Source organism: Acanthaster planci, linkage group LG02, assembly GCF_054643075.1.
Source record: "Acanthaster planci isolate LZ-2023a linkage group LG02, COTS_SCS, whole genome shotgun sequence".
In the NCBI taxonomy this organism is placed as follows: domain Eukaryota; kingdom Metazoa; phylum Echinodermata; class Asteroidea; order Valvatida; family Acanthasteridae; genus Acanthaster; species Acanthaster planci.
Window position 1 is genome coordinate 4734719 of NC_141778.1, and position 18949 is coordinate 4753667.

General features: G+C 41.0%; 2 protein-coding genes across 11 annotated transcripts in view; one reads left to right on the top strand and one right to left on the bottom strand.

Moving 5' to 3' along the window:
* The window catches only part of snrnp48 (small nuclear ribonucleoprotein U11/U12 subunit 48), a 21005-nt gene extending 14223 nt beyond the window's left edge, over positions 1 to 6782 (top strand). For 6 of the 9 annotated variants that reach the window (XM_087132930.1, XM_022227652.2, XM_087132927.1 and 3 more), the window contains exons 3-8: positions 287 to 430; positions 729 to 795; positions 1007 to 1045; positions 3131 to 3307; positions 4734 to 4852; positions 4962 to 6782. In XM_087132930.1, coding sequence (XP_086989056.1) covers positions 287 to 430; positions 729 to 795; positions 1007 to 1045; positions 3131 to 3307; positions 4734 to 4852; positions 4962 to 5612 — 1197 coding nt within the window. In that variant the 3' untranslated portion in view covers positions 5613 to 6782. The remainder of the gene's footprint in view (positions 1 to 286; positions 431 to 728; positions 796 to 1006; positions 1046 to 3130; positions 3308 to 4733; positions 4853 to 4961) is intronic. The other 3 variants (XM_087132932.1, XM_087132931.1, XM_087132928.1) reach the window with 1 other exon arrangement.
* On the bottom strand, positions 6680 to 18945 carry atp6v1h (ATPase H+ transporting V1 subunit H). 2 transcript variants are annotated; one of them, XM_022227647.2, is made up of 11 exons: positions 18696 to 18944; positions 15794 to 15983; positions 14975 to 15088; positions 14038 to 14240; positions 13588 to 13695; positions 11808 to 11892; positions 11159 to 11337; positions 10235 to 10360; positions 9321 to 9422; positions 8737 to 8850; positions 6680 to 7911 (listed from the first exon to the last, which is right to left on the bottom strand). In XM_022227647.2, exons 1-11 carry the CDS (start codon positions 18836 to 18838, stop codon positions 7875 to 7877), a joined length of 1401 nt encoding a protein of 466 aa, XP_022083339.1. In that variant the 5' UTR covers positions 18839 to 18944; the 3' UTR covers positions 6680 to 7874. The 2 variants fall into 2 exon arrangements, with proteins under 2 accessions (XP_022083339.1, XP_022083338.1); XM_022227646.2 differs by having other exon boundaries at positions 6680 to 8850; positions 18696 to 18945.
* Between the last annotated feature and the right edge of the window lie 4 nt (positions 18946 to 18949).

Genomic DNA, 18949 nt, shown 5'->3' on the forward strand with positions numbered 1-18949 from the left:
AGACGCCAATTAGGTGTGATGTGATTGACGCCATTTTAAGAAGTTTTTTTTACTTAAAAAATTACGCACCTACTAATTTTTGCCTTTCATCCCAAAACATGAGATTATGTCCACAACTTGAAGTCAAAAATCCTCTCAAAAATGAGATCTCAACACAACATTTTTAGCGTTTATATATCTTAAGTACACTCAGCAAGTGGATTGTTATCTGTATTTTGAGACTGGTCCAATGAATGTGCAAAGCGTATATTTCAAAAACGTGAACGTGAAACATTTTCCAAAATAGATTTCTCTTGTTCAGCAGAACCAGAATGAGAAAAAGATGAAGTTGTGTCCCATTAACTCACACCACCTTGTTCCAGAGACGTGCTTGGAGCAGCACACCCTTGAATGTGAGCTTGTGGCTGAAGGTTACTCCAGGCAAGAACAGGTGTGAACAAAACATTCCGATATTTGGCCCATAAAATCCTTCCATGAGACATTTAGTCCTTGGTCTTTTTTAAAACTTGCAACTTTTAAAGCTTGCATTGCATCTGGTTTTGAGCATTCTGTTCGAAGACCCTGCATTCCTGGGAAAATGTTCCATTTTTGTCTCTGTCTCTGACATCAACTTAGGCTCAAGCTTTGTAACTATAGGACCTTTTCCCACATCTTATTGCCATCCCTTTTCTCTTGTTTTGCGGGGAAGAGTTTTACTTTATGCATTCCTTAACTTGTTCATCTTTCAGAAAGAAATACCACGCTCAAACAGTTTCTTCTATGAACGGTCCTCGTCAGTTGTGCCAGTTTTCATAGGTATGGCTCTTCTGATATGTTTATTGGAGATGAGTTAATTTTCGTTTGTAACAGGAAATCTTTAACATTACGGAGTACAGGCCAATCAACCTGTTGACACTGACTTTGCTGTCTACTGCTTTTTGCCTGTATTTTCAGCTGAATTAAGCAAGCCAATACAAACTTTGAAATTGAATCTGCGTCTAATAAACCTTCTTTTGTTTTTCTGTAGACAAGGAAGCACAAGAAGATATCTTATCGCGAGTTCCAGGTAAAGTTTAGGCAGTGTTCAGTTTACTCAAATGAACTTTTTTTACTAATAGAACAGGCTAAATATTTGTATGTATAATTTAACACTGGTTTCCCATGGGCTGTTTATGCTGAGAGTTGACAGAATGGGTGATAGTGAAATGAAACATTGTATTAGAAACCTGAACAACACTTCAAAGATATCACATGGAGAAATGGTGCTCTAACCGATCAGGGATGTCAGTAATTGTTACATCGTAGACTGACTTGCATGGTTGAACGCTTCATCATGCCTTTGATTATTCTGCACAGTTGCTGTCATGTGAAGTCAGCAATTGTCATATTGCGTTGTTCTTGCGTACTTGTGTAAGAGATGGTATCAAACACCATTTCCTGTCACTATGGTTGCCACTCCACTGTATAAATGCTATTGCTTCACAGTAATTTATTTAACCTAAGGTCAGTGCTCAAAATTTATTGACTCACATACTGTAACGAGATTTGCTGTCAAAAACAGAGCGGGAATCATTTTCAAAATGCGGACAGACTTTTGTTGTTGTTAATAGAACCATAGAACATGTAACTTGAAACTGCAATCCATGGAGTTCTGCATACTTCAACCCATCTTAAGACTGGTAATTACATAACAGAGTTGACAGGTCTATAAATTTCCTGGCTTTAATACAGAAATGCTGATTGACTAATTTCTCTCTTTTTTACAGTGAGCAAGTGTTTGCACTCCAGAAAGGTGCACTCTAGTGATTCAGTCGCAGTCACTCAACATTATATCCTTACACTGTATCCTCTTTTTCTCTCACTGAAAATCCTATTATACCCACAATGATCTGACAAATAAGTTTTTTTTTGGGGGGGGGAGATGGCAATGCGTAAAGTTTGGTGGGAATAACCTTATGTGGCAGGATTGAGGAAGTAGGCTAATCCTGGGAGACACTATAACTGCAGTGGTGCCACACTCATGCACGTGCATGTGGCAAATCACGACACCCTATCGGTCAAAGATGCATGTCACAAGTGTGTACTCCCTACCTATGCACAAAGTGTTGTGCTGTTGTTGTAATAGGTTCTGATTCTGATCGCTGAATTACACTGTAGACTAGCCAGCATCACTTGGCACAGGGCTTTATACCCAGTACAAGGGGAATGGTGTTCGAAACCCATATGAGCCAACCTGTGAGGTTTGCCCCTACAAACTCGCAGAAAGTTCTTAGCATACAATGCTTAGAAAAATGTTGGCAAAGGGGAAATTAGCAGCAAAAATGTCTGTACGTCTGAGACGCTTTGGCCCAGGTTCTTAGTGTGATACACATTTAGTCAAAACGTCTTTGAGACCATCTCAAGACCCCAGCACACTAGACTTCCAGTCTGACTTTAAGTTGCAAGCTATTCAAACAAACTGGAACAAAAGAATTCCTTTGTTACTGTTTACCATCTTCCTTGTGACTGGACTTCTAAACGTCTTGTGCATGGTCCTGTGATCTTGTGAAAGGTCTTGTGTTGGTCTTGACTACAGCACTGCTAGTTCTAGAGTTCCTCCAGAAGTCTAGCTGGTCATGTGAAGCCAAATATACTGTACATGTGTATGAAGGCGATCACAGGTTACCGGAGGGGGTAGGGTCTAGAAATTGATGTCACCAGGAGGTCCGGAATTGTATGAACAGTATTCATGTGTCGGCCATTTTGAATTGAAAGCAAGGTTAACTTTTCATTTTCTGAACCGTAGAGTAAAAGTTACAGCAACAAAATAAAAGTTTATGACAAATTAATGTCAGTTTACATTTGTAATTTTTAATTTGTTTTAAGCCATGTTTAAAAACTGAAAGTGAGGCTGAAACCCCAAACTGTCTAGCTCCATCCTTTTAACCAGTCTATACTCATAATAGATTCAGGGAACACAAATGAAAAAAAGCTTTGCATGGATATGGTCTGTTGGGTCAACAGAGATCAAAAGTTAAGAAGGAACCATTGTAATCTCCAAGCCCTCCACATTTCTCCAAGTAAAAACTTCAAATCAATTGTGTAGTAATGAGTTCTAACATACATCACAAAATAAGAAATCGATGTCAAACTTGTCTTATTTGGTTTGTAGGAAGCTCAGCTGGCAAGGATGTGCCACGAACCGTCGACCGTATGGATAAGGCTTTCACATCGGCTGAGAAGCTAGCCATTCATGTGGCTGTCTTGGAGAAATCGAAGGCTTCAAGAGAAAAAGATACCGTATCGCTGCAAGATTTGGAGTTCAACCAAGAGGCACCCCTTAAGACAGGTAATAGACCACTCTCATTTCACCTACAACTTGTATGGGCAGCCAAAGTTTGCAGAAATATCACTTCATGGTTGGCTTTCAAATTTACCTCCAATTCGCTGAAAATTGACATTTTTCCCCATAATTTTGAAAAGGGTAATATTTTCATCTAGTATTAAGTAGTACACTTATTATCCGGTATTCTGATAGCAGACCCTGTTCCTCTCTCGTAACAAGACATTATCCATGCATAGACCATGTTTCCATGTCTCATTTGTCACCTGTGTTTGATTTCTGTCCAAAATGTTCATTGAAAATAGTCAAGCAGTGATACTTGTATGCAGAAACAGCAGAATTAATGCAAACTCCCTCAAGATTTTTTCAAAGAACCATCCTGACTTCTGCAGAACCAACCGCCATGCAGGGATTATGGGTTTGTGCTAATGGCTTCTGGTTTAAGCCCTCACTGAGCCGAGATTGTCATTGAAACCTGAAGCCAGACTTTATCATGTGCATTCTCCTGACCCACAGTTTCACACTGCAAAGTGCTGTGCACTGTGGGGAAATCAAATTATCCACAGATAATTTTGTAGGCATCCTTCTGATGCAAAATGAAATTTCCATGTTTTTTGTTGGTAACCGATTGATGAAGATTGAATTGAATCCTGATGGTATCTGTAAATGAATTTTAATTGTCCCTGCCATCTTTACAAAGTCCCATCCTTACAAAGTACCGGGATGAGCTAATCCATTTCACAGAAGTTTGTGAATTACAGACGTTGGAAAGCATTGTACAGGTTGCCTGCTGCCTTAAATCAATAATGGCACATTGAAGGGCAATTTCAATCAGTGACAAATTGTCAACCAATGACTGGTAACCTTTGCATGAAATATATACCGAGCACCAGGCAAAATTGACCGGTGGTTAATTCACAAAGCTGGCACTGATCCAACTTGCCCCAGAGAGTGCTTGTCATAATGCACATGCATGTGTTGTTGTGTGTTACTGTCTAAATGAATTCCAAATTTCTACCCAGTGAGAAGTAACTTACATCAAACATCCTGAAGAAATTAGTCTGTTCCACTACCCTGTAAGGGGTGGTTGGGACAAGCAGATGAATGGATGTCAATTTCTTTCATACTTGGTGTAAGATGTTGGCTTGGAGATTCCAGAAGTGAATCTTTGACTTGCTTGCTAGCTTGGCCATGTTGGCTTTGCATTCATTTTAAAGTGGTATTATTGCTGCAGCCTAGCAGTGGGTAAATTTGGATATGAAATTAACTTATTTCTAACTGGAGTATGACTGACGCAGACAAAATATTTTGAGCTTTGAGTAAGTTGTAACTTAATAGTTTTACATAAATTTTAGAACCTGCCAGTCGGGTTCTACCAGACTGTAACATTCAACCTGCGATTCTTTGTGTTGCATTCTTCATTGATGTGCAGATGAATCGGCTAAGCCCAAAACTAGACTGGAGATTCTGGCCGAGATGCGCGACTACAAACGACGCCGGCAGAGCTACCGCGCCAAGAATGTTCACATCACCAGGCGGTCCCAGACAGAGGTAAAAAATATGAGCGTAGGTCCACAATAGATGAGAACAAAATGCCCCTTAGAAAGTCGGCCCGAATTCACCACTCATTCTTGGTTTTTTTTCTGGACGTCTTACACAGATCATGAGGGAGGTGATCGAAGCTCAGATGAATGAGTTACAACAGGCCTTGCAGGGGGATGATCGATCTGTTCAAAACTCTGAGCCCAGGGGGCGCTCTTCAAGCCCAGACAAGCCGAGATCACGTGATGCCAGTCACAGTCCCCTGCGCTCGAGGCCCAGGCCAGATGATAGATGGAGTCAGCACCCCCAGGATTCCAGGGGGCGCGGAACCTCTAACCGTTCAAGCTACGAGGATGAAGCTGATTATCATCCAGTCAGGCATGCAGACGCCAGGTCACGTGATCGGAGTCGGAGTCCCAGACCATCCAGCTCGAGAAAAGACAGTCATCAAGACAGGCATGGCAGATGCCACGAGATCTCCCCAAGTTCGCTCATCAAGGTTGAGAAAATTGAGGGCAGGAAATCGCATGAATCAAGTGGAAGCCCCAGGCCGTCAGAGCCCGGCACAGGTGGAGACTCTACCAGCAGATCAAGCACACCGCTAACTATGATGGTGCCCTATATTAAAGTGGAGAGAGACACTCAGGCGCACAGTCCCTCACAAGGCAGAGGGGACGAGAGAGAGAAGGAAGACAGAAGAGAACGTCATCATTCCAAGCACAAACATCACCACAAGCACAAGAAGCATCACAGTAGAGACAGTAGATAATTTACCCATACATGTTGAAACAGAGTCCCCAAGGTGAATAATAATAATTACATTTATATAGGGTCACTTTAAATTTAATTGTCAGTAGTGCTTTACGTTGTTAAAACATGCGAGACAAAAAAAATCGAGATTGAAAGTGAAATACAAAATACACTTCAAAACTCTGCCCCCTGTAAATTATTTCCCCAAAATTCATGAACCATATGAATCTTGACATGGTTGCTCTGGATCTTTTCAAGTGCAGTTTGATATGTAAAATGGCACGACTGGGTTAATCTGAAACCGGTGCTGAAATCCTTGTCGACTTGGGCCCTATGAATCTTCCTATGAATTCATATATACCATGGATGCAGAAAAGAGCATTTCATTTGAAGGTAAATGCTGTGTTACACAGGACAGATAATTTTGACAATGAAGCCTGTTGATTATGTTAATTTGATGCCAAGGAAAGTTATAAAATTGCTTTTTCCAATGATACTGGTCTGTAATTCAAGCTTAAAACCCTCTCACTTGAAGTCCCAGTGACTGCACTCCTTCATGAAGTATGAATAGTAACAAGCTTCAGAAAATGTTTGAAAAGCTGAGTTACATACATTGCACTTCTAAAATGCAAAAAAAAGTGGCAAGTTTTTAATTTCACAAATGAATTCATGATTTCAAGTTTGACGACGCAAGGTAAGATATTTGAACCATGCACATGGGATATACACGTACTTCACTTTTTTGAAGTAATTTTCATGACAAATCTGGTTCATGCCCAGCCGAGAGCTAGGTTGCAGTTTTACATTGGCCCCTAAACAGAAATCTTTAAATCGGTTCAAAATCCTCAGATGTTCTCTTCATGTTCCGATTATAAAAACTACTTCAAATCATATACATGTACATGAACAAACATTGTTGGGTTCAGTGCAGGGAGTTCCAACACTGCATAAATTTGCAAGTTTTAAGTGAAGTACAAAATATTGAGATCATTACCAAGCTGGACGAAATCAATTGACACTTTTCTTCACTTCGCTGGGTTTTTTTTCTATTTAGCATACAAAAATGAACAATGCAAACTTGGGCAGTTTGTACTGTATAGGACACAGGGTTTTATTTTCTAACTGCTGTAACAGGAGAGACTGATAAAAGTCTAACCGCGCGAATAAATTCAACCCCCACCAACTGGTAGATGAGTAGAACGCTTCTCACTTCAGTGCCTTGATGTCTGACGGCATTATGTTGACAGTGACATAGCTGGAAATGTAATTTGCTTCTAATTGTAATGGCATCAGCAACACAGCTGTGACGTTTTGTAAATCCAAGATATACATGCTATGCTATATATAAATGCTTCCCACAATTTGCCATACCTGTACAAAATACTTAATATTTTTTACATAATACTCTGTCATCACATTTAATATATATGCACAGGAAGTTTTAAATTATCTAGTTTCAGTTTTTTTCAACAATTGCCAGAGTTTCATAGATACATAAGTAAAAGAAAAGTTTAAATGTCACAAGCTTTTACGATGCCTAGAAATTGGAAAAGAATGACCCATTTTCCCCAACTGTACTAAAATGTATACTTCACATGATAACTTCAAATGGTTATATCAGTCTAAATGAAAGTCCTGATATAGTCAATTTGACATCAGGCACATATGCAAAGTACTACATGTATTCCCCCTCTGCAATTTTGAGTAAAGCTGCTTGTCAGGTTTCCTGATTTGCTGCAACTCCTTCCAAATGTAGACTACATTTCTGTTTTTGCACAATGGTGAAAAACTCGGCTTGACCAAGAGAGCCACCACCTACTTGACCAGCGACATTCACATGATCAATTGCATGCCAGAGAAGGAAAACACAACAGACGTGCATAATGCAACGGTGGAAAGGTCGGAAGTGCATTGCAGGAATATACATCTTTTAGAAATGTTTTATTGGGGCAAGACATACGATAAAGTGACATGATTAAGCACTACACATTGCAAGCCATAGCAAGCAGTTTTCAATTCCACAGTGAAATAAACACATAGAATGCAAAACTAACCGGAAATAAATAAAATGGCTATGATTTTACTAAAATTCTGTGACCTCCAAAGACTATCTCAAATGATCCTCAGAGGGCTTGAAGAAAAATTCCAAAAAGTGACAGACAAAGCTGGTTGAAATGTAAAAGTACTGGCTAAATGTATAACATGAGATGACTTTTCATAGAAATGTGTTTCTTGGAGGATTCTTTATTGTGACTTAATGAAGCACCATTTGTTGTTATGGTTACGCCTCTTGCATCATTTGCCTGCCTAGATACTCCCTGCGAGAAGCAAAAGAAAAGAGAAAGTAATGTCAACACAAATGCACACAGTGCAACAGTACAACAAACATGCATGCGGCAGGGAAGACACTAGGAACAACAGCAGTAGTCTGGCAGACAGGCATAACGGGCAGAGCCAGTGAGGAAGAAGACACAGGGAACATGCCTTCAGGATGCTGACCGCGGGACTTGGACAAGAAACTTTGGTTGCATATACAGATCCATGAATGCACAAGATCACGACCAGATGCAATGAGGCGATGGGTGGACAGGTGCAAAAGAAAGGCCGGATGGTAATACTGTAGTTGTGGGCTACAATGAACCTTCAAAACAGCTACTTGGAAAGACCAGGGGAACATGTCTAATGGAAGAAAGACAATTATTCCTAGGCATCTGAAATACTCATTTCACATTTTCCTCAATCCTCAGTATTATTTTCATTTCAGTACTGGCCCCTGTTTAGCTCATCAATTGTAAGGTGAAGGTACGTTGTATCTATGACTTTTTTTTTTAAAACAATTCCAGCAACATTCACAATCAAGTTCTCCTATGCATACACATGGCATTATTGTTGGCAACGTTGCTGTGTACAATATAATGTGTTATTCGGTTTACCCTCAAAATTTTCACCGGCCAAGACCTGCAACTTCCACTTCATGAATGATATAGTCACCATCTGTCCAAAAATATTCAAACTGTAATATGCATATTGAGCATACGAATACAAGCTTGTGTACTCGCTCAGTTAATCCAGCACGTATTCAAAGTTGACTCTCATGAGTAAGTTACTCAGATGGAGCAATAACAGGCATTATGGGGGCATACCAGTTGTGGACCATGAGTTTCTGCACGGCAAGAAGTGCTTCGTAGCGGACGTTGGGATCTTCATGGGTCATGTACTGCATGACTAGATGCTTGCATCCCAGCTGCTCGACGATGCTGCGTGGCAAGTGAAACCAAGAGCAGATTACGACAACAGTAGACTAAAGCTAGAAGCAATGGACCAATTGTGCCCGCAAAGTCACGTGACTTATATTAGGTATCAAACATCGACAGACATCGCGTCTTCTAATGGAAAAGCGAGCCATAAAGGTCATTTACCAAAAATAAAGCTTTTCGAATATTCCATTGAATTGAAGGTCGAATATTCGAATAGTGAATTATGCGAATTGACTCGGCCCGACTGAACTTTTAAGCGCAGAATCCTTTACTGTGCGCATTTCTGAGTCATTTCCTAGCCAAGTTGCCCGACATGCATACTGTGGTATATGTTTTTGCTATCGTAAGCGTGGGTTCTGGCTCGCGACAACCAAAGCCATTCACTTAGGCCCTGATAGTTGATTCTGAAGAATTTGACTCCATGAGGTTAGCATCAACTCTATCAAAAAGGCTCAAACTTGGCTACTGACTTTTTGCCTCGTGGGTAGTGCCGGACATACTCGCCGATGTCGTGGGAGCTAACACACAGCACCAGGGGGTCTTTGGACGTCTCTAGAAGTCGGGTCAATATCCTGACGAATGCAAAGAATTTCTGACTGGTCAGAGAAATCAAACTTACCAGTGAACTACATGTACAAATGGATCAAGAACATCCAAAAAACTTGTTTAAAGAATACAATTGAAAATCATATCTACATGAACCACAGAGTGGGTATTTCATTCATCTTCATAAAATTGCCTCCAGTATGTCCATAATGAAAAGTTTTATGTTCCTGAAAATGCTGTTAAGATTTGTGAAAAACTGCACTCTACATTTTCCTCACAATTGGCAAAATGATCTGACATAAGACAGAATTCTTGTGAGCGACAAGTCAATGAGTAAGGATTGTCCCTACAGGAAATTAAGTTACCAGTGCTAGATTTTGGTGAAATTTCTTAACATTATGTGACCCCCCCATCTTCCAGATTTGCTCCAGTCTCCTGATTTGCTCCTGTCTCCTGCTCACTAAAACAGATGATGACATGTACCCACCTCATCCAAATACAGTAAGCTGGCCAGCTTGGATCAGATTGACCAATGGACTGTACCACAAACAGATGATGGAACATTCTATGCCATCAAACCCTTAGCTTTTCAAGTCTAATCTTGGGGGTTGCTGAATCTCATGTTGCCTCTCTCTAGCTGAACTTGATTTTGTCCTCCCCATCTTCAGAGCAAATTCTTAACTTCCAAGTTTTTTGAAATCTTGTTTTTCTTTGTTTTTTCCAATTTTCCACAACAAAGTTTTCCTTGTAACAAGGTTCTCTGGAAACAATTTGGCTAGTCATAGCAATCTTATTAACATGATAGCTGACTCTACTTATTTCCATGTTTTGAACTCACTTGAGCAGTTCATAATTCTTTTCGTTTAGTCTCATGGCATTTTCCCTCCAAAACTTCTCACTCCTGTGAACGGGGCTCCACTCCAGACGACCTGATTTGACCTCTGATGAATATTCATCAAAAGAGCTAAAAAAAGAAAAAAATTGATATAACTATAAAAGCAAATGAAAGCCAATAAACTGAAACAAAAAGTCAAAGGTCATTTATTTGTAAGCAGTAACAGTTTGGAATTGCATGAATATTGTGAACAAAAACAATATTTTAAACCCTAAAAGAGTGTGTGTGGGTGTGAGAGTGTGTAAACGCCTTTATCATGGACCTAAAACAATAGGGGTCAACAGGGTCCACGGTTGCCAAAGAGTCCCCAGTTGGAAAACGTGTACAAAACATATGGGAGGTCTTCCGAAAAACGTTAAAGTATGAACAAAAGAGGAACAATAGGGAGTCCACGATTGAAGGCGTTTACACTCGTGTGTGTGTGTGTGGGGAGGCAAAATCTGGGAAGAGTCGGGTTGTTTTGGCCCATCTCATAGCTGGGGGGGCCAAATCAATCTTGACCTTTTAGGGTTGAGCTTTTATACAAAGTTACTTTGATAATTTACATGTATACACGCAGACTTCACAATTTTCTTCCTCTATTGGTAATCAAGTTTCTTTCAGCCATTGGCTTTGTTAGACTTTGCTGTGGATGCCAGAATTTTATCGTCCAATTTACGAAAGGTGCCATGTGTCTCTTGGGCCATGTCCTACATCATGCATTGGTTCACCACTGGAACTATTTTCAGCAAAATTTCTCCTCAACAATCATAACAGTAACTCCCCACATGCAACGTACTTGTAGGATTTGATACTTATGGAGAGGAGGTGTGTTGATCATTCTCCCTCCCCTTTCCCAATCCACGCTCCTCCCCTAAATCAACCCACCTGAGATCGACCATGCTGTTCTGCAGTTTATCCACCAAATACTCAATATCTTCCGTGATGTCGGGATCTTCAATCTTCTGACCTTGCAGGACCTCCAGCTGCTTCAAGACTTTGCACTGAATCATGGCCAAGGCGTTCTCCTGAACCACTTCCTTCTCTTCTGGCTTCTCAATCATATTCTGGAGGGACATTGGTGAATGCAAGCATTTGGCACTGTCGAATCTTTCATTCAACTCCACACAATTCAGTATTGTCATACACCCCTGGCAAATTTAGTCTGTCCCTGGATATTACATATTGATACAATGCTCTTTACTTTACTCACATCTTTTTGGTGACTAGTATGAAAGCAGCTTATAAAACAGTTTAAAGAAAAATTATGGGGTAAGTCGAGTGCCCTCCGGTTCTTATCAGAACCACACATACTCACAAAAGAGACATTTTGCATGGTGATACCGCAAACCTATTACCTTTAAAAGAAAATTCTTGAATACACTAGCTTATGCCAGCCCCAAACAGGCTAATGAAATGTAGACTGCATCAAAGAAAAGCTGACAGTGAAAGTTGAAAGACTGCCTAAAATGCGGAGAAAGCTTTATACCGCAAACCTGTCTCAGGGCTGCTTTGAATTTATGGAGTGATATCTCACCCTGAAGACTAGCAGGATAATCCTAGTGACCTTCTCCTTGACCGATTCACTCAGGATGTCTGCAAGAACTGGGATGATGCTGTACCTGAAACAACACAAGAACAGTAGGACAATGACAATTACACTTGAAGCTTTGCATTGTGGAGATAGACTAAAGAGAGGGCTTGCGGTAACACCATGTGGACAGATCTCTTTTGGAAGAGGTTTGGTTCTGATAAGAACCGTTAACTGTGAACTCGATGTTTCAACCACTGTCCCCTGGTTGTCCTCAAGTGTGGAATACTGGACTTCGCATGTTCCTGTGCTCCACTAAAGTCCAGCATTCCACTCCTGAGGACGACCACAGCACACTGGTCGAAACATCCAGTATACACTCATTAGTTAGTTCTTATCAGAACCACACCTCTTCTAAAAGAGATCCATCCACATGATGTCACTGCCTGCCCTCTACTAATTTACTTAGACAGCTACGTTTAAGGACAGGTATACATGTGTATATTCATCGTTCACGCTAAATGCTCTTTGAAGTTCTACTTAAATAGGAACTTGTTGGAGTGAAGGCAAGGAATGGAATAGATCAACATCAACAAGAAAGGTGGCCACAAAAAATAAAGAACTTAAACAGTGGCCATAAAGCCTTGGAAAAAAAATGGCATCTCTAGTGGGAATTTGCATCATAATCACCAGCTTCACAATAGTCCCCACTTTGAAAAGAGGCAACGTGAATGTGGAAGCGTGAGTAGAACCGCATGCCACCGAACAATGAGCCTTTTCACTATGTAATTCGAAGCGTGCAGAGCACGCAGGGCCACAAACCGAGAATTTGCGGTTTGGCAGGTGGCCTCTGTGGCCAAGCGAGGCTGGAATTCTCGGAGTTGGCTCTCAGAAAAAAGTTCCCGTCGTCAAGGGATTAACAACTGACAAGTTACAAGCGATATTTTACATCACACAGCATTTGGGCATTAACCACTTCATGCCGGGGCATTTTTCAATGTTGATGATGCTGGGCCGGCATGACTATCATTTTTTCCGTTTTCAAAATCCTTCAAAAATTCATCATTCCATTTAACGGTCGTTTATAGCCGCACGAAGTAATCTTTAGGCACTACTCTAAGTTGACAGGTGACCTTCATTGACGCCCGAGTATTTCAGCCAGGCCTGCAGCCTTGTAAACACAGCCCAGATTGTGCGGTGTTATACAACTGTCTTTTGTTTTCGAACCTGGCTCAGTGCACTGCTGACCTCTTTTCAATAGAGGCCAGATTAGCGTGCAGCGGTGCTGTGTGGCTCATGGCTGCGGTGGTGGAGCGCTTTTGTCCCCAGTGGTAAATGGCTTGCTCTCAATGCCCCAAACCCTGGTATATGGTTTCAAAATAACGCTGGATTATCACCCCTTTTGAGAGTGAAAAATGCCGGAAATGCCCAGCAGCCTGGTCTTTTGTTCGGAGTACGGTCTTTTGTTACAGGGCCCTGTTTCCTTTGTCCGAGTTCGGAGACCCCGGCCACGCATATGAACCATACGGCTCCGATTTCGGAGTCCCCGGCTGGTAGTGGTTAACTGGGTTGCACCTGAGCAAAGCTTGTCAGCACTCAGCAAGTCTAAGTGCTTGGCATTACCACAAAATTGGCACAAGGTGGCATCGTACTCCCTGTCAAGATGGACAAATGGGCAGAATACACCAACAACCACAATGCATATACCCATGTCTGAAAAGACTGATGTCAGCAATGTTGACTGGCTTGGCCATGGAATGTACGTAACATTCATTATTCTACTCACTTGTTGAGTTGAGCGCAGAGTTGTGGATTGTAGGACAGCATCCATACACAGAATGTCAGTTGGTATTGAATTTGGAAACTGACCTTACCTGCTAGAACAGACAAAATCCTGCAATGGAACAGAACAAACAAGGTTTCAGTTTTATACAGTTAAAAACTAAGTAACACTTGATAAAAATGTTCATTTTATGCAAAGAATTTCATGCAAGATTGTAAACTCGACACTTTATCCTGTTTATGAGGACATACTGCCATTTCTGTGGACATATTGCCATTTCTCAGAACATATTGCTATTTCTGAAGACATATTGCCATTTCTGAGGACATATTGCCATTTCTGCGGACATATTGCCATTTCTCAGAACATATTGCTATTTCTGAGGACATATTGCCATTTCTGAGGACACATTGCTATTTCTGAGGACATACTGCATTTCTGATTACAACTTACGTGCTGACCCCTTCATTCTCCATAAAGGCCACTCGGTACACATCCAGCCTTAGCATCTGCTGTAGGCACTCAGTCACCGTCTGCACGTATTCATTTGACGTCGCGGTCAACTGCTGCTTGATCCAGTTGAAGAAGTATTTGAGGTCGTTGGCATTCATCTTATCCTTGCTGTAGCAAGCCAGCTTGGTTATGATACGGCAAGCCTGTCGAAATTCAAACACTTGGTATAGTGATAGTCCACTATACAGTTGTGGTTTATTTGGAGAAATGTAACTTTCTAAAAAGTTTATACATTGAAGGAAGAGCATCACCCAAGAGTGCCATGCATTCTTTTGACATAAAGAAACCCCCATCCAAATCACAGGGGTTAACCTTTTTTTCCCTAACCTGAAACAAAAGTGAGATGATGCACTGATCAGTCACAGGGCAACATCTCACTTTCGTCCAACCCCTAACTACATGTAGCAAGTAGGAGGTACATGTAGGGCAGAACATACATGTACACATGCGTGGATCGCATGCATCTACATGTACACTGGACATGTACATGCTACATGACGGAACACAAAGGGAACAAATGTTTCCTAGTCCTTTTAATCGGTCTGCTGTCCTCAGCAGTAAGTGCCTGTGCTTAGTTTACAGGAGAATGCCATAGTTTGGGGATGGTAGGGACACGATACCCTCGCTTCATGAAACATGATCTAAAACATGACTGTGTGCGCAGAATGGGACACGTGACCGCTATGAACCAATCACACTAAAATATCCCAAACACCATGCCACCGTTTGTGTTTTTCATCCCTGTAGAATGCTATCCAGCTGGAAATTCATGGACTGGAACCTTCAAAATATTAAATTACAGTTTCATGCTCCAAAAATGTTATTTGAGACTGGAATTGTAAGTTCCTTTATCCTACGCACTATTGTAATACAATACCTGATTGACGGTGAATGCATCCTCACGAGTCAGCATATTGAGGAATGGAGTCCATGGAGCTGTTTTACTCTTTTTACCATGCTCAACAAATATGCTCACTCGCTCAGGCTTTTCCTAGAAGAAAAAAAGGCAATCAGACGAATTACAAATATGGTCCTTAGCACCCAGTCTCCGCAACAAGCTGAAGAACAATTTTCCATTTGGTGCACAGTTACACTGTCAATGGTAAATGGACAGTAGAATGGGTGTTACAATTAAAGGTGACTTTTTTTCAATCAATAACCAAGATACAATGTTGCCACATGGTGTTACAATATTTCAGTGATCAATTTGATACTTGACTTTCAAGATGATGATAAGCATGCATGTACATGTATGGCCTCCTTAACTATTGAGAGATGAGAACAAGAAATAAGTACAGTAATTGTAACAGATCGACAGTCGAAATTCGGAACAAATAAACACAACCAGCATGCACAAGACATGTACAATAACATAAAAAAATTTTTAAAATACACATTATTCAACCCAAAACAAGCTGCCAAAACTACCCAACTTCAGTTAATGCACACATACAATGTATACTGTGACACGTATTGTAATGTGGCTTCAATATCATTTAAGAGAAAGTGGTACTATCATTCTTCTAAAGAGGTAAGAATTCCAATTTCAGCAGAAATACAATTATACATACCGTTAGCCAGTGAACACTCTCCCTACATGTTCATTTACATCCAAAGCAAAGGAAACAATAATCCAGCTAACCCCTGAGTCTGCAGAAGGACTGAATTCACAAGGTATACCAGAATAGTTAGGTACCTTGAGCATACTGTCAATCGTGGTTAGGATGTAGCGCACTGTTTGCTCCTTGGCGATGCGTCCCATCAGACGGATGAAGACCTTGGCGCACTGCGGTCCTAGATTCTGAATCAACTGGTCCCGTCTCTCGCTGCTGGCATTGTCATAGTCGCGGATGAACGTGAAGTCATCCTGTGAGATCATCTGACCCCTAAAGTAAGGAACCAGAAAGATCTGTCATGCTACAAATACATTTAGGTGGGGAACCAAACCACAATCTAGCGACAACACTAAATTGTGCCTACATAATGTTGCTTGACCACATGGCGATGACGTCATTTTGAAAACATCACGTAATAATGTGGCCACCATGGCAGTTCATGTTGGAATCAACAGGAACACTATTTCTGATGGCTTTTTTGGAAAATAACCACGATCATTCATGGAGATTTCAAGTGGGCAACATTTCCATGCACAAACTGCATGTACTGTAAGTTTCAACAAAACTCAAATTTGTTTGCATTAATCTTTTTGTCAGTTGAACTTGCTTATCTTCCGATACAAATTCAGCACCAACTACACAAGATTCCCCTGAGAAATTCCTGTGATGCACTAGCAAATTGAAATTAAAATTTTATTTACATGAAGATCGTGGGTAGCACAAGTAAGGTAAACTTAACTATCATCACAATGTTGTTTTATTGATGAAGAGATCGATGTATTGACTAGTCCTAGGACCCACATGTAAATCTGGAAATAGCTTCAAATGGCGTAATCACCATTTGATCAAGCGGCTTGGGCACAAGACGGCATCGGTGCTATGGTACAGTGCATGTTCAGTCTCATATTGGTGAAACATCTGAACACAATCTGAGACTGGTTCACAGTTAACTACCACGAACAGATGAACATGATGAACTTGGGAAGTAAAGTTGGAGATGTACATGTAGGCGTAATTACAGAATTGGCCAATCATAACGATAGACCATGCCCAACATATCGCACTGATCTGCACGACGATCACTCTGTGCAGTTGGCTGCTCCCCCACAAAATCTCCACCGGTGTTTCCCTCTTTTGGGACACTCATCCACAACAAGAAAGAAAAGGCCATTGGCTGATGGCGGAATTAACCTTAGTCATGTTAGTAACAAATCATGCAAATTGTGCCGTCAGATAGACCGATCATGCAAAAATAGACAGAATAAAATTACAGCGTTAAGTTGTTACATGTAAGTCTGTATCTGTGACGATACGTTGCAGACTCCAATTCTGGCAACGGAGAGAGAGGGTGGGTGTTGGATGTTGCTACGTTGAGTGGGGCCTGTGACTGAGGATGCCTTTAAACTCCTCAACTGAACCCGCTTGAAAAAAGATGTTGTTGAGGTAGTTCCAGTCAATAATTGATCTACTGAAGAGGGAACAGGTCGATTTGTACCTTGGACAACTCGTACCGGTACCTTGGACAACTCGTACAATCAACTCAACATAATTGCACCAACTCGTACCTTTGTCGAGTTGTACCTTGGCCAACTCGTACCTCCAGAAAAGACAACTCGTACCTTCGTGTACAAGACAACTCGTAAGTTGGTCACAAGTACCTTGGCCAACTCGTACCTCCAGTAAAGACAACTCGTACCTTCGTGTACAAGACAACTCGTAAGTGGGTCACAAGTACCTTGGCCAACTCGTACCTCCAGTAAAGACAACTCGTACCTTCGTGTACAAGACAACTCGTAAGTGGGTCACAAGTACCTTGGCCAACTCGTACCTCCAGTAAAGACAACTCGTACCGTCATGTACAAGACAACTCGTACCTTGGTCACAAGTACCTTGGCCAACTCGTACCTCCAGTATAGACAACTCGTACCTCCAGTATAGACAACTCGTACAGTTGTGTACAAGACAACTCGTACCTTGGTCACAAGTACCTTGTGTAGAGCTTACTATTGTTGCAGTCATCATGAACAATAATTTGGTTTCTCATTCACCTAATTTGCTGTTTTTGGCTACACTGCCGGGAGGCCGATATGCTTCAACATTGTTCATGTGCATCGGGCCTAGGCAATGTGTGGTGCTTGTCAAGTAGGCCGTTGTTGCATGCAGTTTGCCTCATCTGCCGTTGCGTTGAACGGCACTTAATTCGGAGGTACATGTATAATGTAATGTCGTTTGTACATGTAACTTGTATTTCTTCCTTTTATTAATTTACTTTTTACGCAACACTCTACTATGTTTGGGATAATTTTCTTTGTTATGATACATTTGATGGAGTGATGTTATGTTTTCATTTACTGTGTACTTCCGAGATCATAAAGTAATGTCAGCTGTAACTTGTATTTATTATAAACTGATGTCCTAAAGTTGAACGGACGAACGAACTTCAACATGTGAACAAGGAAAAGTGAGAAAGTTAAGTGAATTGCGAGCATGAAGGTACGAGATGTCTTAACTCATGGTACGAGTTGCCCAAGGTATGAGTTGCTAAGGTACGAGTTGCCCAAGGTACGAGTCGCCCAAGATATGAGTTGACTCGAAAGGAATGAAGAAAGAGTTATACTGGCTTTAAAAACTGTAATAAGCTAATGAGAATCAGGATGGCTTTTAGTTCAGCGCTCGCTTCACCTTTACTTGTACATGTATGTGTTTCAAATTCTTGGGAAAACTCTGGATACAAGAGTCCAATGATTTTTTTATAGGAGCAGAGGAAATCAACGACTGATTGAACAAATTTCACTGCTCAAAAAAGACTACTGGCTGCATCAGATGGTCAGGATGGTTGAATAACAAAAGAATTACGTCAGATATCTCGTTTCTATTGCAAAAGCTGTGCTGGCGTTCAGTGTTCAGCCATGAACGACATGATAATGGTGATACGGGCATGACGGGCCTCTGCGTTAAAACATTTTTCGTACGTGGACTTACTGCACGTAAGACTGCCAATTCACGCGATGGTTTCTCACATCGTTGGCTTCTTTTTCAAACAGGTTGAGTGGCGGTAAATCGGTGTCTCTTCCAGTTACAACTTCCTGACTATTACTTTCCATTCTTTCCGATGTGATGGACATCTAATTGCAAAAATTGCTAGTGTAGAGATTGCAGAAAATGCGAAAAACTACAGATTCCTATGTAACTAAAATAAATCATGTGATTCAATGGTAGAAAGCGCCCTCTATATC